Source organism: Dasypus novemcinctus, chromosome 9 (assembly GCF_030445035.2).
Source record: "Dasypus novemcinctus isolate mDasNov1 chromosome 9, mDasNov1.1.hap2, whole genome shotgun sequence".
Lineage (NCBI taxonomy): Eukaryota > Metazoa > Chordata > Mammalia > Cingulata > Dasypodidae > Dasypus > Dasypus novemcinctus.
The window spans coordinates 114,062,455-114,081,772 of NC_080681.1; the positions used below are offsets into that span (position 1 = coordinate 114,062,455).

Below are 19,318 nucleotides of genomic sequence, written 5' to 3' on the forward strand. Positions count from 1 at the left end.
AAGTTACCAAACCCCTGTGGTGGTCAGGACAGGCTCCCCTTCCCCACCCCCACTATATTAAGCTGAGGTAAAACCCCAGGCTTACTGCAGCTGACTGAGATAAACTTCTTCCCTCTCAGCTGTTCCAAGGGAAAAGGGAAGGGAAGTCAGGGACCTTTTCTTCAGTGAATTGGGCCAGTTAAAAAATAACTGAACAGGAAAGAATGCTACCAAACTCATTCTATGAAGCCAATATCACGCTAATACCAAAACTAGATAAAGATACTTCAAAAAAAGAAAATTACAGACCAATACCTCTAATGAATATGTATAAAAATCCCCAACAAAATACTTGCAAACCAAATCCAAAAGCACATAAAAAAGAATTATACACCACGATCAAGCGAGTTTTATCCCAGATATGCAAGGGTGGTGCAACACAAGAAAATCAAGTAGTATAATAAACCATGTTGATAAATTGGAGAAGAAAAAAGCACATTATCCTCTCACTTGATGCAAGAGAGGAGTTTTGACAAAATAAAACACCCTTTCTTGATAAAACCCTCCAAAAGATAGGAATAGAAGGAAGCTTTCTCAATATGGTAAAATGCATATATGAAAAACCTACAGCTAGCGTTGTATCAATGGTGAAAGACTGAAAGCTTTTCCACTGAGATCAGGAACAAGACAAGTATGCCTGTTGTCACCATTGTTATTCAATATTGTGCTAGAAGTTCTAGCTAGAGCTATTAGGCTAGATAAAGAAATAAAAAGCACCAAAATAGGAAAGGAAGAAGTAAAACTTTGACTATTCACTGATATGATCCTATATCTAGAAAATCCTGAAAATTCACAACAAAGTTACTAGAATTATTAGACAAGTTCCACAGAGTGGTGGGATACAAGATTAATATGCAAAAATCAGTAGTGTTTTTATACACTATTGATACACAATCTGTATAGGAAATTAGAAATTTTAAAACTCCATTTATAATAGAAACCGAAAAAATTAAATATTTAGGAATAAACTTAACCAAGGACATAAAGAACCTGTACTCTGAAAACTACAAAACATTGCTAAAAGAAATAGAAGAACTCAAATAAATGGAAGGACCTTCTGTGTTCATGGATTTACTTAATATCATTGAGATGTCAATTCTACCCAAATTGTTTTACAGATTCAATACAATCCCAATAAAAATCCCAACAGCCTTTTTTGCAGAAATGGAAAAGCCAATAATAAAATTTATTTGGAAGGGTAAGGGGCCCCCAAATAACCAAAAATGTCTTTTTTTTTTTTAAGATGTATTTTTTATTTATTTCTCTCCCCTTTCCCCCTCCCCACCCCACGCTGTGTCGATTTGCTGTGTGTTCTTCTGTGTCTGCTTGCATTCTTGTCAGCAGCAGTGGGAATCTCTGTCTCTTTTTGTTGTGTTATCTTGCTGCATCAGCTCTTCATGTGTGTGGCGCCACTCCTGGACAGGCTGTGCTTTTTTTGTGCAGGGCAGCTCTCCTTACAGGATACACTCCTTGCGCGTGGGACTCCCCTACACGGGGGACACCCCTGCATGGCATAGCACTCCTTGTGCGCATCAGCACTGGGCATGGGCCAGCTCACCACATGGGTGAGGAGGCCCTGGGTTTGAAACCTGAACCTCCCTTGTGATAGGTGGACACTCTGTCAGTTGAGCCAATTCCACTTCCCCAAAAGCGGATTGAAAAGATGAACAAAGTTGGAGAACTCTCACTTTCCCACTTTGAAGCATATTACTTAGCTGCAGTGGTAAAAACAGCATGGTACTGGCATAAAGACATACAGAATGACCAATGGAACCAAATCAAGAATTCCAAAATAGACTCTTACATCTACATTCATTTGATTTTTGACAAGGCTGTTAAGCCTACCCATCTGTGTCAGAACAGTCTATTCAATAAATGGTGTTGGGAGAACTGGATATCCATATTCAAAAGAAAAAAAAAGGACCCCTATCTCACACTTTATACAAAAATTATCAAAATGGGTCAAGGACCTAAATATAAAAACAACAACCATAAAGCTCCTAGAAGTAAACGTAGGAAAACGTCTTCAAGATCTTATGGTAGGCAGTAGTTTCTTAAGCCTTATGCCCAAAGCATGAACAACAAAAGAAAAAATAGATAAATGGGACCTCCTCAAAATTAACACTCTTGCACCTCAAAGGGCTTTGTTAAAAGGGTGAAAAGGCAGCCAACTCAATGGGAGAAAATATTTGACAATCACATATCCAATAAAGGTTTAATATCCATGATATATAAAGAGATCATACAACTCAACAATAAAAAGACAAACTACAAAAGCATGAGCAACAAAGTGAAAAATAAATGGGATTTCATCAAAATTACAAAATTTTCTGAATCAAAGCACATTATCAAAGTGAAAGGATAACCTACAGAATGGGAAAAAGTATTTGGAAACCCATATATCTGACATTGGTTTAATATCCAGAATATATAAAGAACTCCTTCAACTCAACAAAAAAAGATAACCCAATTAAAAAATGGGCAAAAGATTTGAATAGACTTTCTCTAAAAAAGATATTCAGAGGGCCATTAAGTATATGAAGTATATGCAAAGATGTAAGTATATGAAAAGAAGCTCAGCATCATTAGCCATTAGGAAAAACAAATTAAAGCTACAATGACCAATGAGATACCGTCACACCCACTAGAATGGCTATTATTTTAAAAACAGAAAATAATATATTAGCATTGGTGAGGATGTAGAGAAACAGGAGTGTTAGTGCACTGTTGTGGCAATGTAAAATGGTGCATGCACTGTTTGATGCACAGTTTGATTTCTCAGAGAATTAAATGTAGACTAACCATATGACCTGGCTATTCCACTTATAAACTCCGAAAAATTGGAAGCAGGGACTCAGATGGATATATGTACACCAATTTTCATCACAGCCTATTCACAGTAGTCAAAAGGTAGAAACAACTTAAATGTCCATGAACAATGAGTTGATGAATGTGCTATTATTTAGCTGTTAAAAGAAGTGAAATGCTGGTACGTGCTACAACATGGATAAACCTTGAAGACATCATGTTGAATGAAATAAGCCAGACACAATAGGAGAATTGTGTGATTTCTCTTATATGAATTACTTAGAATAAGCAAATCCATAAAGACAGAAACTAGTGGTTACCAGGAGTGGTGGGCAGCAGGAATGGGGAGTTATTGCTAAATAAATATGAGGTTTGATTTAGGATAATGAGAATATCTGGAAATAATGGTGTAAGTTACACAATATTGTCAACATACTTAATGTCATATAACTGTCCATTTAAAATGGTTAAAATAATTTTTTGTGTATGTTTTACCCCAATTAAAATATTTTTGGCACAATTAAAAAATAAAATAAACTTCAAGTTAAAAACAGTTACAAGGGACAAAGATGGTCATTACACACTGATAAAGGAAACAATTCAATGGGAAGATGTCACAATTATAAATCTTATTTTATTTTTTTTCCTCCCCTTCCCCCCCCGCCGTTGTCTGCTCTCTGTGTCCATTCACTGTGTGTTCTTCTGCATCCGCGTGCATTATCAGGCAGCACTGGGAATCTGCGTCTCTTTTTTGTTGCATCATCTTGCTGCGTCAGCTCTCGTGTGCGGCACCACTCCTGGGAGGGCTGCACTTTTTTCACATGGGGTGGGTCTCCTTGTGGGGCGCACACCTTGCACGTGGGGCACCCCTACACAGGGGTGCCCCTGCATGGCACAGCGCTCCTTGCGAATGGACTAGCTTACCACACGGGTCAGGAGGCCCTGGGGATCAAACCCTGGCCCCTCCGTATGGTAGGCAGACACTCTTATCAGCTGAGCCACATTTGCTTCCCACAATTATAAATATATATCCACCTAACAGCAGAGCTCCAATATATGTGGAGCAAGTTCTAACAGATTGAAAGGAGAAATTAATGGTCTCACATTAATAGTAGAAGACTTTAACACACCATTCTCAATAATGAATAAAACATCTAGTCATACTATCAGTAAGAAAGCACAGGGCTTGAATAATACACTAAACCAACTAAACCTAATGGACATATATAGAACACTGCACCCAATGAAAATAGAATATACATTCTTCTCAAGTGCACATGATCATTCTCTAGGATAGACCATATGTTGGGTCACAGAACAAATCTCAGCAAATTAAAAAATATTGAAATCATACAATGTATATTCTCTGACTACAACAGAATGGAGCTAGAAATCAATAACAGAGGGAGAAATGGAAAATGTATAAATATGTGGAAATTTAATAGCATACTCTTAAACAACCAATGATTAAAGAGGAAATCAGAAACAAAATTAGGAATTATTTTGTGAAGAATGAAAACTAAATCACAACGTATCAAAACTTATGGGACAGAGTGAAGGCAGTGCTGAGAGGGAAATTTTTAGCATTAAAAATGCTCACATTAAAAAAAAAAAAAAGATTTCAAATCAGAGACTTAACCCAAAACTGGAAGATCTAAGATCAGGAACAAGACAAGGATGCCTGTCCACTGTCACCAGTGCTATTTAACATTGTACTAGAAGCTCTTGCCAGAGCAATTAGGCAAGAAAAAGAAATGAAAAGCATCCAAATTGGAAAGAAAGAAGTAAAACTTTCCCTGTTTGCAGATGATATGGTCTGTATTAGTCAGCCAAAGGGGTGCTGATGCAAAATACCAGAAATTCGTTGGTTTTTATAAAGAGTATTTAGGGTAGAAGCTTACAGTTACCAGTCCATAAAGTTTAAGTTACTTCCCTCACCCAAGTCTTTTGCCATGTGTTGAAGCAAGATGGCTGGTGACATGGGTTCCTCTCTTCCAGGGACTTGCTTCTCTTTGGGCTCAGGATTCCTCTTCTCAGGGCTTGCTTTTCTCCAGCCTCAAGGTTCCTTTCTTCCTGGGGCTTGCTTCTCTTTCCTCACAACCAAGCTCCTCTTTGTGCTAACTTCCCAGGGCTCCAGCTTAGGACTCTAGCATAAAAATAAAACTCCAACTCTGTCATTTGCCATGTCTTTTATTTGTGAGTCCCCACCCACAAAGGGGCAGGGACCTAACACCCTACTGCCAGTGGCCCAATCAAAGCCCAACCCTTAATTTAATCACACCCAGTAGATACCAGTTTATAAAAGTAATCCAATAGCTATTTTTGGAATTCATGAACTATATCAAACTGCTACATGGTCCTACACACAGAAAATCTGAAAACTCCACAACAGAGCTCTTAAATCTAACACATGAATTCAGCAAAGTGGTAGGGTATAAGGGAAGTGGATGTGGCTCAAGTGATTGGGCTCCCGCTTACCACGGGAGATCCCTGGTTCAGTTCCCATTGCCTCCTAAGGAAGATGGCGAGCTGGCGCAATGGGCAGATGCAGCAAGCTGACACAACATGATGATACAGCAGGAGACACAAGAAAAATGAGAGACACAACAAAAGCAGGGGACAGAGGTGGCTTAAGCTGTTAGATGCATCCCTCCCACATTGGAGGTCCCAGGTTTGGTTCCCAGAGCCTCCTAAAGAAACAAGATGAACAGACACAGCAAGTACAAACAATGGGGGGGTGGGAGGTGTATGTGGAATTAATAAGTAAAATCTTAAAAAAAAAAAAAAAAAGTGGCGGGGTACAAGATCAACATCCAAAAATCAGTAGTGTTTCCCTTCACAAGCAATGAGCAATTGAAAGAAGAAAGCAAGAAAAAATTCCATTTGCAATAGTAACTAAAAGAATGAAATATTTAGGAATAAATCTAACCAAGAATGTATGCAGGAAACTGCAAAGCATTGTTAAAAGATGTTAAAGAAGACCTAAATAAACAAATATTTTGTATCATAGATTGGAAGGCTGAAGAATTCAGTGCTACCCAAAGCAATTTATGAATTCAGTGCATTCCTAATCAAAATTCCAACCTTCTTTGCAGAAATGGAAAAGCTAATCATCAAATTTATAGGGAAGGGTAAGGGGCCCTGAATAGCTAAAGCCATCTTGAAAGAGAAGAATGAAGTTGGAGGACTCACACTTCCCAATCTTTAAAATTTTACAAAGTCACGGTAATGAAAATAGCATAGTACTGGCACAAGGACAAACACAGACCAGTGGAATCAAAGTGAGAGCTCAGAAATCAATGCTAACATTTATGACCAACTGATTTTTTTTTAAGATTTATTTATTTACCTTCCCCCCTCACCCATCGTTGCACTTCCTGTCTGCTCTCTCTCTGTTCATTGTGTGCTCCTCTTTATTTTTAGAAGGCACCGGGAACCGAACCTGGGACCTCCCATGTGTGAGGAAGGCACACACTGACTTGAGCCACCTCCATTTCCTGCTTGTTGTCTCTCATTGTGTTTCCTTGTTGTGTGTCTTTGTTGTGTCATCTTGTTGCATCGTCTTGTTGCATCAGCTCACTGTCTTGCTTGTCTTCTTTAGGAGGCACGAAGAACCAAACTCAGGACCTCTCATGTGGTAGGCGGGCACCCACCTGCCTGAGCCACACACCCCCAAAGGCCACCTGATTTTTGACAAGGTGGCAAAGATCACTCAATTGGGAAAGAATAGTTTCTTCAGCAAATGGTGCTTTCTGAGAAAACTGGATCTCATTTGCAAAATAAAGGAGGACCTTTACCTTACACGGTAAACAAAAATCAACTCAAAGTGGATCAAAGACCTAAATATAAGAGCTAGAACTAGCAAACTCCTAGATGAAAACATAGGGAAGCATCTTCAGGATCTTGTGTTAGGCAATGATTTCTTAGACTTTATACACACAGCAGAGGCAACAAAAGAAAAAAAAACAGATAAATGTGACCTCATCAAAATAAAAGATTTTTGTTCCTCAAAGGACTTTATCGTGAAAGTAAGAAGACAACCTATACAATGGGAGAAAATATTTGGAAACCACCTATCCAATATATATAAAGAATTTCTTCAACCTAACAAAAAAAAATAAACAACCCAATTTAAAAAATGGACAAAGGACTTCAACAGACATCTCTCCAATATATATATATACACACATGACTAGAATGCACATGAAAAGATGCTCAACATCATTAGCTACCAGTGAAACACAAAACCACAATGAGATACCTACCATTCATACCCATAAAAAGAGTTGCTGTATTAGTCACCCAAAGGGGTGTTAATGCAAAGTACCAGAAATCTGTTGGCTTTTATAAAGGGTATTTATTTGGGGTAGAAGCTTACAGTCACAAGACCCTAAAGAGTCCAACTCAAGGTACCATAAGAGGTACTTTCTCACCCAAAGTCACATGTTAACGCGAGATGGCAGGCAAAGTCTGTGAGGGTTGAGCCTTCCTCCTTCCTCCTAAGTGTCTGTGGTCCCAGGTTCTTTAGATCTCAGCTGTAGGCTGGCTTAAGGCTTGTCACTCTTCCCAGGGCTTGTTTCTTTCTGGGCTCAACTGCTCTTTTCTTTCTACTAGGTCAGTTGTAGACTCTCTGGCTCATCTATCTTCCCAGGGCTGTCAGTGGAGCACTCTATCTTCCTGCATATCTGCTTCTGCATGCTTCTCTCTGTGTTCTTCTTTTCTGTGTTTACTTCTGTGTGAGCATCTGTTTTATCCCCAAGAGGGCTGGGACTCCATGCTGAGTCACACTCTAATGACATGGTTGGATTAGAGCCCTAGTCTTAACATAATCAGATGACTCAGCTAAATCAAAGGGTTATCACACCAGAGGAACCAACCAGTTTATAAACATAATCTATATTTCTTTTGGAATTCATAAATAGTATCGAACTGCTACAGTTGCTATTAAGGAAACAGAAAATATCAATTGTTGGAGAAGATGTGGAAAAATAGGAACACTCATTTTTTGCTAGTGGTAATATAAAATGGTACAGCCATTATGGGAGACAATTTGGTGGTTCCTCAGAAAGCTAAGAATAAAATTACCATATGACCTGACAATCCCACTACTAGGTATTAATAATATATACCCAAAAGAATTTAAAGCAGGGGCTTCAACAGATATTTGTTCATAGCAGCATTATTCACAAATGCCAAAAGATGGAAGCAACCCAAGTGTCCATCAATGGATGAATAGATAAACAAAAGGGAATATTATTCAGCCTTCAAAAGGAATGAAGTCCTGATACATGCATCAACATGGATGAACATTGAAGACACCATGTCGAATGAAGTACATCAGACGCAAAAAGATGAATATCGTATGATATCAGGGGACAGGGTAGGGTTAGCGAATGAGAAGACTTAAAATGTACAGGGTTCTTGTTTGGAATGAGGGAAATGCTTTGGTAATGAATGGTGGTGATGGTAGTTCAACTTTGTGAACACAATTAACAGCAACGAAATACATATCTGAATATGGTTAAAAATAGAAATGTTAGTTTGTATATATGATAGCAGCATAAAAGTTTTAAAAATCCATGGAACTGCACTACAGAAACAGTAAATTCCAAGTTAAACCATGGTCTTAATAGTACAGTTGTAGAAATGTGCTATCATCAATTTTAACAAATCTTCCATACAAATACAAGGTGGTGGTGGTGGGGTATATGGGAATCCTGTGGTTTACACATGCTTTTTCTGTAAACCCATAACTTCTCTAATAAAAATAAAAATTAAATTAAAACTTTAAAAACCCCAAGGGGATGAAAAACAAGGTATAAGATAGTGTTTTTTTCTATGTGAATGGCTTGGGCGGGTAGGGTTTACCAATATACATTCTAAGTTCTTCAAAGATATTATAGAAAACCTTATATGAATAATCTTTAATATTTTAGTTTTTCTGGGTTATACTTAGTTAAATGTCATAAAGCAAATCATAGCTATACCTCATTGTCTTATATCCTTAAAAATTACCAATAATTTTGATAATAGATTTTTTTAAGCTACCTATTTAAGGGTTAACACTTATGATAACATTTCTCACACTTGGATTCAGAATGGTCAAGAGGTATTTGAAGGACTTAGCAAAACCAAAACCTGCAGAACTTTAACAGCTGCTCTGTGGTGACAACAATATTAAACCCAGACTACACACAGAAAGGTAATTAAATTGTACCCTTGTCTAGAACTCCTTAAAGAGTTATGTCAGGGAAACGATGTGGCATAACCAACTGGGCTCCCGTCTACCATATATGAGGTCCAGGGTTCAATGCCCAGGGCCTCCTGGTGAGGGCAAACTGGCCCATGCAGTAAGCTGGCCCACGTGGAGTGCCAGCCCCCACGGGAATGCCGCCCACACACAAGAGTGCCGGCTGACATGAAGAGCTGGTACAGCAAGATGACGCAATAAGAGACACAGAGGAGAAAAATAAGAAGACGTAGCAGAACAGGAAGTTGAGGTGTCGCAAGAGAGTAGTCGCCTCTCTCCCACTCCAGAAGTTCCCATGGTTGGTTCCCATAGCCACCTAATGAGAACACAAGCAGACACAGAAGAACACACAGCAAATGGACACAGAGAGCAGACAGTGGGAAAGGGGGAGAGAAACAAATCTTAAAAAAAAAAGTTATGTCATGCTCAAGAGCAAGATTAAAGCTTAGAATGATTTAGAGATAAGACTAGCCAGAGGTAATTATAGGTGGTTTGTTCGTTTGACTTTTTTTTTAAGGAGAATCAGAGATATACAGTATAAGAAATTGGAGAGATATTTATGATAATGGAGTGAGAACCTTTCAGATGCAGAACTACAAATATGAAATGGTTTCTGCTGATCATTTTGATTTCACCTACAATAGAACATATAGCCTATGGTTTTGTTCTCCTCTTCAGTAAAGATAATATTGAACTATATTAATATGCCCTTACATTTTATGTTTCAGAAGTTGAACTTTATAGACTGTGACAGTTCCGGTTCCTCTGAAGCACTTTCAAAGAAAGAACTCTCTGCTGAAGAGCTATATAAGCGCCTCGAGAAACTCATTATTGAGGAGAAAGCAAATGATGAACAGATCTTTGACTGGGTGGAGGTATAAAGACTATGTCACCCTCCCTGATATCTCTGCAAGAAAGAGTTTCATGGGATCCCCTTAATTCACATACCATCCTTTCACCTCATGCAAGTTTTTAACCTTAGGGAAGTTAACATTTATAATTACATGTGTTTTTAAATCTCTCTCCTTAATTTTTCTGTTTTTATAAGATTCATAGTCTCTTATAAAGCCAGGTAAAAGCAATCAAAACATAGGCCATTTTTTCTCTGGGGTCTCACATTAGTTAGGATATGCTTTATATTTTATTATTTTAAAATTTACATTCCTTTCTGAATGTCCTCACATTTTAAATACTATCCTGGATAAAGTTAATAAGGAATATGTAGTTATCATGAAATGTGCTGACTTAAATTTTTATATTAAGGGCTATCTCTTAAAATTTTATAACTTATTTTATGTTGAGTTGTCTTATGTTGATCATGTCTACTTTGTCTGTGTTCTTTTAAATAGTAATTCTTGTTTATAAAGTTGTTTTATTTTTTTCATAGGATCACAGTATAAATCCTCTTTTGTAGGCTTTCTAATGGTTGTTTTTTCTTTATCCACTTCCAAGCATTAAGAAATAGTGAAACATCTTCTAATTTGATTTTTTAACCTATTTTCCCCCATATCTATACAGGAAAATAAGCCTATATTCCCATCTAGTTGGGAACCTTTTAAATAATTTGAATTAATCTATCTTTATATCCTTGGCTCCTCTAGGTTTTTTCATCCTTTTTTTTTCTTTTAAGATTTATTTATTTATTTATTTCCCCTTCCTCCCGCACCCCCGCCCCAGTTGTCTGTTCTCTGTGTCTATTTGCTGCGTCTTCTTCTTTGTCCACTTCTGTTGTTGTCAGCGGCATGGGAATCTGTTTCTTTTTGTTGCATCATCTTGTTGTGTCAGCTCTCCATGTGTGCGGCACCATTCCTGGGCAGGCTGAACTTTCTTTCGCGCTGGGCGGCTCTCCTTACGGGGCGCACTCCTTGCACGTGGGGCTCCCCTACGCTGGGGACACCCTTGCATGGCATGGCACTCCTTGCGCGCATCAGCACTGCGCATGGGCCAGCTCTACATGGGACAAGGAGGCCCGGGGTTTTGAACCGCGGACCTCGCATGTGGTAGACGGACGCCCTAACCACTGGGCCAAGTCTGCTTCTGTTTTCATCCTTTCTTGACATCTTGATAGTCATACCGTCTATCAATCTAGTTACTCTTAACCTCTCATAGCTTGGATTTCCACCATCCCTTTCAAAGTGAGATATGCGAACTGAGCATGAATTGCCAGTTGTGATCCTCTGATGGTGGGTCAGGTGGTACTATTGCATTTCTGGTTTTGGACTCTGAAATTCTCACAGTCTTATCACACTGAACTTTAAATTGCTCTTTTGATTATTTGTACCCATTCTTTTATCTTCTGTTGTTTACCCATTTCTCTCCCATCCTGAATTTACACATTGGGTTTTTTAATTAAAAAAGAGGGTTATTTAATTTATTGCTGTTCATCTTCTTAAATTAGACATTTCTAGTTACTCAGAACAATTTGGCTTCTGACTTGGGATTATAAAATTTGCTTGCCAAATCTAGTTATCCATGCATTTCATTAACATGCCAACTTTGTCCTCATCCAAGTTTCAGGTAAAATGTATGAATGCTCATGACCAAGAACAAAGGCAGCATGCCTTCAGGAGCCAAATCCTGCACCACTCCATGGGCACTTCAGGCTATTAATCTGTTATTTCACATCACTTTACTGTCTAGCATACCTTTTTCATCTTGCCCATTAAGGGATACCTATTATCATATAATTTTTCAAATACCTTGCCAAAGTCCAGAGAAGTTATGTCTATATCCTTCTTCTGAGCTATCATATACTAATAAACTAATCCAGTAAAAGAAAATGAGGACTCTTAAATGTATCTCTTTTCTCTCTAAGCCTTTTAAACCATTCATGTGATGATTTGTTCTAGAATTTTAGCATAGAATCATCATCAAGCTTTCTAGTATGTATTGGTAAATTACATACATTCTTATCCTATTTGGAAATCAGGTCAACATTTGTATACTTAGAATCATTGTTTTTCCATAGTGTTTTGTGTATCACAATCTGTTCAGCGATATGATCTTGTATTTTCTCACTTATTGGAGAATGATGTTGTTTTTACCTCTTCATCCATCTTGGTCTTTATTTCTTTTATATCTATGTTTGTTCTGCTTTCTCTAGCCCAACAATGATTCTCCTTAAAGAGAAGGGTAAATTTTATTGAATGTAAATTATGCCTCATAAAACTGACTTTAAAAAACTGAGACAGAAAACAAAAATATAATAGTAACTGAGATCTGATCTGTCCTAATTAGCAGACCCATTTTCCTTCTTGGTCTTAACCTTTTTGTTAACATCTTTGTTTAATTTATACTTCGGTGTTCTTGACACTTTTCTTTGGGTCTTTTCTACTCTTGAATGCTAGAATTGCAATATTTGGCTCTCTTTGGTAGAGTAAATATGCCATTTGTTTCTTCTAAAACAATCAGATGGTTTTGACGTGGTATTTATCTAATTATTTTAGATAATTTGTTTATTTTTCTCAGACTCTGCTAGAAATCAAATCCTTTGGGGATTTCAAGTGATAGTGCTCAGTATAGCTTTGGCAACCTGCTTATAAAGTACTGTTGAGCCAAAAAGTAAGGGTATGTTTTTATTTTCTCATTCTTCAATAATAATTGTTCAGGCTTTACGTAATAATTTCTTTTGGGTTAGATCAGCCCAGCCTCAGTCTAAAATAAAATATTCTTAAAGGGGTATAAACCAGCAACTGGCTACAAAGTCATCACGAAATGTTTACGCGTGGTTCTTACCCATCCTGGTGCCCTAGCTGTCAACAATGGCACCAGTGTTTCTATTCCATGGGAAGAGATTGGTAGTGAAACCTCTTACTGTAATATGGCCCTATCCACAGAGCTGGCATTCTGACTTGTTAACCACTCAGCTGTCAAGAAACTAATATGTTTCTTCTACATGATATGTGATGTTGGGGTTTTCAACAGATAGAACATCCTGATTAATCTACTTTAATCTAAAATTCATAAACATCAAAATGATGTCTTTGAAATCTTCACTTTCTAACATAAAAATTTTAAATGACAGCTTGAATTTTTCTTGGCCAATCCTTTTAAGGCTTATTCTTTAAATGGAAAAAATTATACTGTGCTTTTAAAAGAAGCTGAGAAAAGCCTTAGTTCTGTTCATAACAGATGAAAACTTGAAAAAGTGTTTCAGATACCTGCTCAGAAAGTCTCCTTATGTTTGTCTTTTCCTTTTGTTACTCATCTGACATGGTACAGTGTCCAATAGTAAGAAGACAAGCTCTTAAGAGAAATAAAATAATTTGGGGACCCATTTACTCTACTTAATATCTCTAAGTACATTTTTTCCTACTATCCTTAGAAAAGAGAATTTTCTCACCACCAGAAGACTAATCTTCAATTCACATTAAAATTAAGATGAAAAAGCAGTGTTGGCACATGTAAGAATAGTTGCACACAATGGAAAATAGTCTTTGAAAAACACAGCAGTTTGGTTTTTTTTTAATTTATAGACTTGGATAAATCCTTTTAATATGGATTTACTTTTTGGTGATAAAGAATGTATTTAAATGATTGCCCTTCCAAATGCACATAGTACATTGACTGGGCAGAGTATAGGAAATGAGTGAGCTCTCTGAAAACTAAATACTCGTTTAAAAAAACGTTTAAAAAAAAAACATTAAAAAAAAAAAAATAGTGGTAGCCAAACTGTTTTCCAGGGAAACAGGAGTTGTAAGAAGGTTGCATGTAGCTCCATTTGCCCTTAGTGCCAGTTCAACCCTGGTTTGGGGGAAATAACTTCTATGGTGTGCCAAGGATACCTTTAACTGTTCCGTTTACTTTTTATTTCAGGCTAATTTAGATGAAAACCAGATGAGTTCACCTGTATTCCTTAGAGCTTTAATGACAGCCGTTTGTAAAGCAGCTATTATAGGTAAGTAACATTTCTGAAGGCAGCTCTTAATATCTAAAATCGCTAATAAGTTAGTACTCAGTTGCTGATTATATTGGTCTGAGTATGTATCATCTTAAAACTTCACCTGTCTAGCTTGATTTCTTTACAAATTGGTGCCATTTCTTTCTACAATGCGTGACTATCTCAAGCAGAAGGGCAAATAGCTGCTCTGCCTTTAGAGAGTCCAGACCTGAGCCACTACTGCGGGCCTTGTGTTCTTCAATTCACCTGAAAGTTATTGCATTCAACCTAGGTTGTTTTATATTCTGTTACATGTGGCTTTTCCCATACCTCTTCACCTCTAACATCATAGACCTCTACTTACATTCATGAGTTATAATGAATGGTTTGCATGTTCTTAAACTAATGTGTGTGAAGGACTGTGCTCTTCAGAAGAGTCACTTTATACAAATACATATAAGAGGAAAGAAAGCACCAACTGTTTCTATTGTTTCATATAGTTCCTATTTTATATAGATGATTTTATTAAACGTTATTAATTGCATAGATGAATAGGATGCAATTGGTAGAAACCCTAAGTATTCTAAGTTACCTGTATTATTTAAGAATATTTAACTAGGTCATCCACTTAGCCTAACATTTGAAGTGAAAAAAAAAAAAATCCATCAGCTCAAAAGATGTCTCAGAACTTCACAACTGTCTTTATCATTTTAGAAGATAGCCTTCTGCTCCAGAATTGTAAATTGTTTCTATCAGGTAAATTTTTTTCAGTGTTATTCTTTAATGAGGTAAATAATAAGCTAAGTAGAAGGTCTTTATAAAAATCTTTTAAAACCTTCCCTAGTATCTATGGAAACATAAGACTTTGGTGTTTTAAAATCAAAGTTGGAAAGTACAAAAAGCTGCTTTTAAAAATGAGATTGTTTCCCAGTGATAACTTACAAAGAAAATAAAAATCTCATGCTTATTGGCACTGAAGTTTCTTTTCTCAGTCCCTTCTACCAGGCTTTTTCCCCAAAAGGGCTTGATCTGAGCCTCTGGGATGGCTTACGTTGTTTGCCACTATCACAATTCGTCTTTGTCCTCCTAGTAGTAATAAAACATTTCCAAATTTACTTTCCTGAAGATATTTGCATGAACTGACACTTAATTTCCTTTTTTTCCCCTAAGATTTAAAAAAATTTTTTTATTTATTTCTCTCCCCTTCCCTGCTCCCCCACCCCAGTTGTCTGCCTTCTGTGTCCATTCACTGTGTGTTCTTCTGTGTCGACTTGTACTCTTGTCAGCAGCACCGGGAATTTGTGTCTCATTTTGTTGCGTCATCTTGCTACGTCACCTCTCCATGTGTGCGGCGCCATTTCTGAGCAGGCTGCACTTTCTTTCGCGCTGGGCAGCTCTCCTTACAGGGCACACTCCTTGCACGTGGGGCTCCCCTACACGGGGGACACCCCTGTGTGGCATGGCTCTCCTTGCGCGCATCAGCACTGCGCGTGGGCCAGCTCATCACACAGGTTAGGAGGCCCTGGGTTTGAACCTTGGACCTCCCATATGGTAGGTGGACGCCCTATCGGTTGGGCCAAATCCGCTTCCCTTAATTTCCTTTTTAATGTTGTTTTTGTAGTTTGGAATGTCATAACTTCCAAACTATAACTATTTCATTATACTTAAAGAGTTTGATGTACTACTCTTAAGGGAATCCAGCACACGAAGTATATCCCTCTCTATGTATTTTATTATTTCAGGGAGAATTTCCCATAAAAATATTCAGAGCATTTTGCATTTTGGATTTCAGAATCTTTTCCTTGACCCCATTGCTTCCTCTTCCCTTGCAGTCATATATTTCCTGTCTTCTCAGAAAATTAAAAATGATTCTATGTGTTAACTCCTTAAATATAATGCCTCATCTTCTATCACCTCTAGCTGACTGTTCTACCTTCCGAGTGGACACTGCTGTTATCAAGCAGAGAGTGCCAATCTTACTCAAGTACCTAGATTCAGATACAGAGAAGGAGCTGCAAGCACTTTATGCACTACAAGCATCAATAGTAAAACTTGATCAACCTGCCAGTAAGTTCACCTCATGTTACACTTAACACAACCAATGGGTGAGAATTATATAGGCCAAGATTTCAGAGATGTTTGGGACTTTCAACAGTGAACAACAGAGCAATTGCTAGTAACAAAACCCCAGATAACCAGCAATGTTAATAAATCTGAATTTTTTGTGTACTTGACTTTTAGGAAAATGAAAACTAGTTTATTAGAGGCTTAATCCTCATTCTAGGGCAGGTCTGTCTAATAAAACTTCTTGTGTTGATGGACATGTGTATGCACTCTCTAATATGGTAACCACAAGCCATGTGTGGCTGTTGAGCACTTTAAATACAGCTATTGTGACTGGGGGAATTAATGTGCATTTGTTAATTTACCTTGAAATACAGGTTTTCCCTCACAACTACATTGCCCAGATCTAAGGGTTTCTTTTCACCCCCTTGCAGATTTGCTACGAATGTTTTTTGATTGCCTATATGATGAGGAGGTAATCTCTGAGGATGCCTTCTACAAGTGGGAGAGCAGCAAGGACCCTGCAGAGCAGAATGGGAAGGGTGTGGCCTTGAAATCTGTCACAGCATTCTTCACATGGCTGCGGGAAGCAGAAGAGGAGTCTGAGGATAACTAAAACTTCAAATACACAAAACGAAACAAAAGAAACAATTTAAGTATTTTTTTAAAAAGTTTCACGTCTTCGCCAATCACAGTGCAGCAAGGCCAATTCTCGCAGAAACCCCCACGTGTGCACGAGTGGGAGAGGGGAAAGAGACAAAAGGTGATCATGGAGGAAAAAGGTACTGGAAAAAAGTAAACTTCAAACCTGAGGGCGGGAGCACTAAAACCAAAATACATGTATTATTTATAGAAAATATTTTCTGTTTTAATCTTTTCTTTTTAAACAAGGACTCATACTTTAAAAGAAACACATCTGTTTAGCAAAAGAAAAATGAGAACTTTTAATTTATTTTAAGGACTGCAAATGCCAGTGTAATTTTTAAATTTGCAGTTTCTGTAAACAACTTGTATAATAGAAAAGCAGAGAAATAAATTTCCCTCCCCTTCAAATGCACCTCACGTTTGTTTTAAAACATAGTAATTAGTCCAGATTTAAGAAGGTTTGGTGAGCAAGGTAAGAAAGATCTTCCTTCCTTCCTTCTTTTCTTTCCTTCCTTCCTTCCTTTCTCCTTTTTTTTTTTTTTTTGCATCAAATCTTTCTGCCTGCCTCTCAGCTTGCTTCAGAAAATAAACATTACAATAGTAATCAAAACATACATAACCTTGGAACAGAAGGAAAAACATTTGTGAAAATGTTATGGACCAGAGAACTCTAAGAAATGTTTAAAACAAAAAAAAGTGCTACCCTGGGAAAAAATACTCAATACTTTTGAAATCTTTAGAGCAACTTTAAGGCTTGTAAATACATAGAACAAATATTTAAAAAAAAAAAAAAAAAGAAAGAAATTGACTCAATACTATTTCTTTTCACTTTCAAAATATAAAGAACAAAATAAAGACAAACATTGCAAGTTTAAAAGAAAGTAAAGTGACTTCTCCTTTTGACAGCTGCTGTATGTGCGTCCCAATCTCTGGGAGGTGCTGTTTGGCTATTTGTTGTCTGATACAAAGCTCTTCCATGGGGTGTGTGTGTCTACGCATGTCTGTGAGTTTCTGTATTCAGAAAAGGCAAGCTAAGCCACTTTGTAGTTAAGGGGGGACACTGTGCTTGGGTGGGTGAGCCCCTCTGGAAGTCCAGAGGAAACCTTTCCAACACCAATTAGAAATGCATTCGTGGTAGGAGCAAATCTAAGGGTAATATTTTAAATAATTAAGTGTTCTACAGTATGTATCAGACTCAGGAGACTAAATCACTTTGAGACAAACAAACAAATAAAACCCGAAATCCTTTCTCATTGTCTACCAGCCACTACCACTGATTTTAAAATCATACATCAATTGCCTATTATTCTTAAGAACACCAAAGTGCCTTCAAAGAATGAACAAAACCAAAGTTAAATTATGCTTTTAAAAAAATAGGGGGTAAGGTTTAAAATCAAAACCAATACCATGTATGAAAATCACATTGTACCCCAACTCCAACTTAAGTCACAGCATTCTGGTAAGTGTAAAGTCACATGTGGTTTATAGGTACTGGAGTTACTGCCTTTTCTTTCATAAAGTTGTAGCCTCTACAGATGTTTTCCATTTCTGTTGTTCATGAGCTATCACTCCACAAAATGTATTTATTAAGAAAGCCAGGCAGCTCCCAAATAAACAGTCTTTGTGTTTTGTATATGGATAACCAGAGGTTTCTTCTGGCTTCCCTTTCTGAAGAAACATCTATACTAAGAGACTTGAAAGAACTTGTGATGCTCAAGAACAAAATTTTCCAAGGCAATAAAAAGTTTTTCTCGAGAGTATGATTGAACACAAAGCAGGATCCAGCTACATGAGCCCACAGGGCCCATTCTGCAATGATGGAAAGCTGTTCTCTAAAAACAAATGGAGCCCTGATTTGTCATGTGACAGTATCTGCCATAAAAGATGAGGTCTGAAAATCTGTTTGGAGTTTGGCTGCAGGCTCTGCCTGGAAACCCCCAATTGGGGGAAACAAACTGGTTCTTTGATAAACTGAGTTTTAATAGCCTCCAGAATCAAAGTGCAGAGGATACCGATATAAAAATCTCCCCTGAGTAACGTAGGATTTTAGAAGGTATAGGCAGCACGCATAGTGGATAGTGGTGACTACCTCTTGGGAATCAGTAGCTGTTGCTTGCAGGGGTCTGTTCAGATAGACATGGCCCTATTCATCAATATTTTAGATATGGACAAGCATAAGGAGTGGAAGAGAGAGATATCCTATTTGAAGGAGGAAAAGGCAGTGTTGAAAAATTTTCAGGTATAAACATCTATAGTATGATAACAGAAATGTTTGAAATCTCACCAATAACATGAAATATGATGAAGAGACTACAAAGTAACCTTTGGGTATCTTACTACTTAATACACAGAATGTTGTATAGGATTAGAAGGGTTACCTAATTGTAGATATGGGCAAAGTGGAATAACTGATCCCTATTAATAACAACTGAAATGCAAAAGGTTGTCATGAAACTTACCATCTTCACAGTGTTCTTATGGGAAAGCAGGGCTTAGGTGTTTTTGTTTTATAGTAATAGATTCCTTTAACGTGCCTGCATTCCTTCAAGTTGTAGCAAAAGCTGCTTTAACAATTTCAACAGACTTTGGAAACAGGTGCAATGCCTTTTTTAGTTCATTAATTCAAGGTGCTT

The 19,318-nt window shown here is 37.4% G+C and overlaps 1 protein-coding gene across 50 annotated transcripts in view; it reads left to right on the forward strand.

The window, feature by feature from the left end:
• EIF4G3 (eukaryotic translation initiation factor 4 gamma 3) overlaps nucleotides 1–17,566 on the forward strand; it is a 439,835-nt gene extending 422,269 nt beyond the window's left edge. For 40 of the 50 annotated variants that reach the window (XM_071217722.1, XM_071217735.1, XM_071217737.1 and 37 more), the window contains 4 exons: nucleotides 9,826–9,972; nucleotides 13,913–13,994; nucleotides 15,897–16,043; nucleotides 16,475–17,093. In XM_071217722.1, the coding sequence (XP_071073823.1) occupies nucleotides 9,826–9,972; nucleotides 13,913–13,994; nucleotides 15,897–16,043; nucleotides 16,475–16,656 (558 nt within the window). In that variant the 3' untranslated portion in view covers nucleotides 16,657–17,093. Of the gene's footprint in view, nucleotides 1–9,825; nucleotides 9,973–13,912; nucleotides 13,995–15,896; nucleotides 16,044–16,474 lie in introns of all 50 variants that reach the window. The other 10 variants (XM_058304193.2, XM_058304194.2, XM_058304199.2 and 7 more) reach the window with 1 other exon arrangement.
• The last annotated feature ends 1,752 nt before the right edge of the window (nucleotides 17,567–19,318 follow it).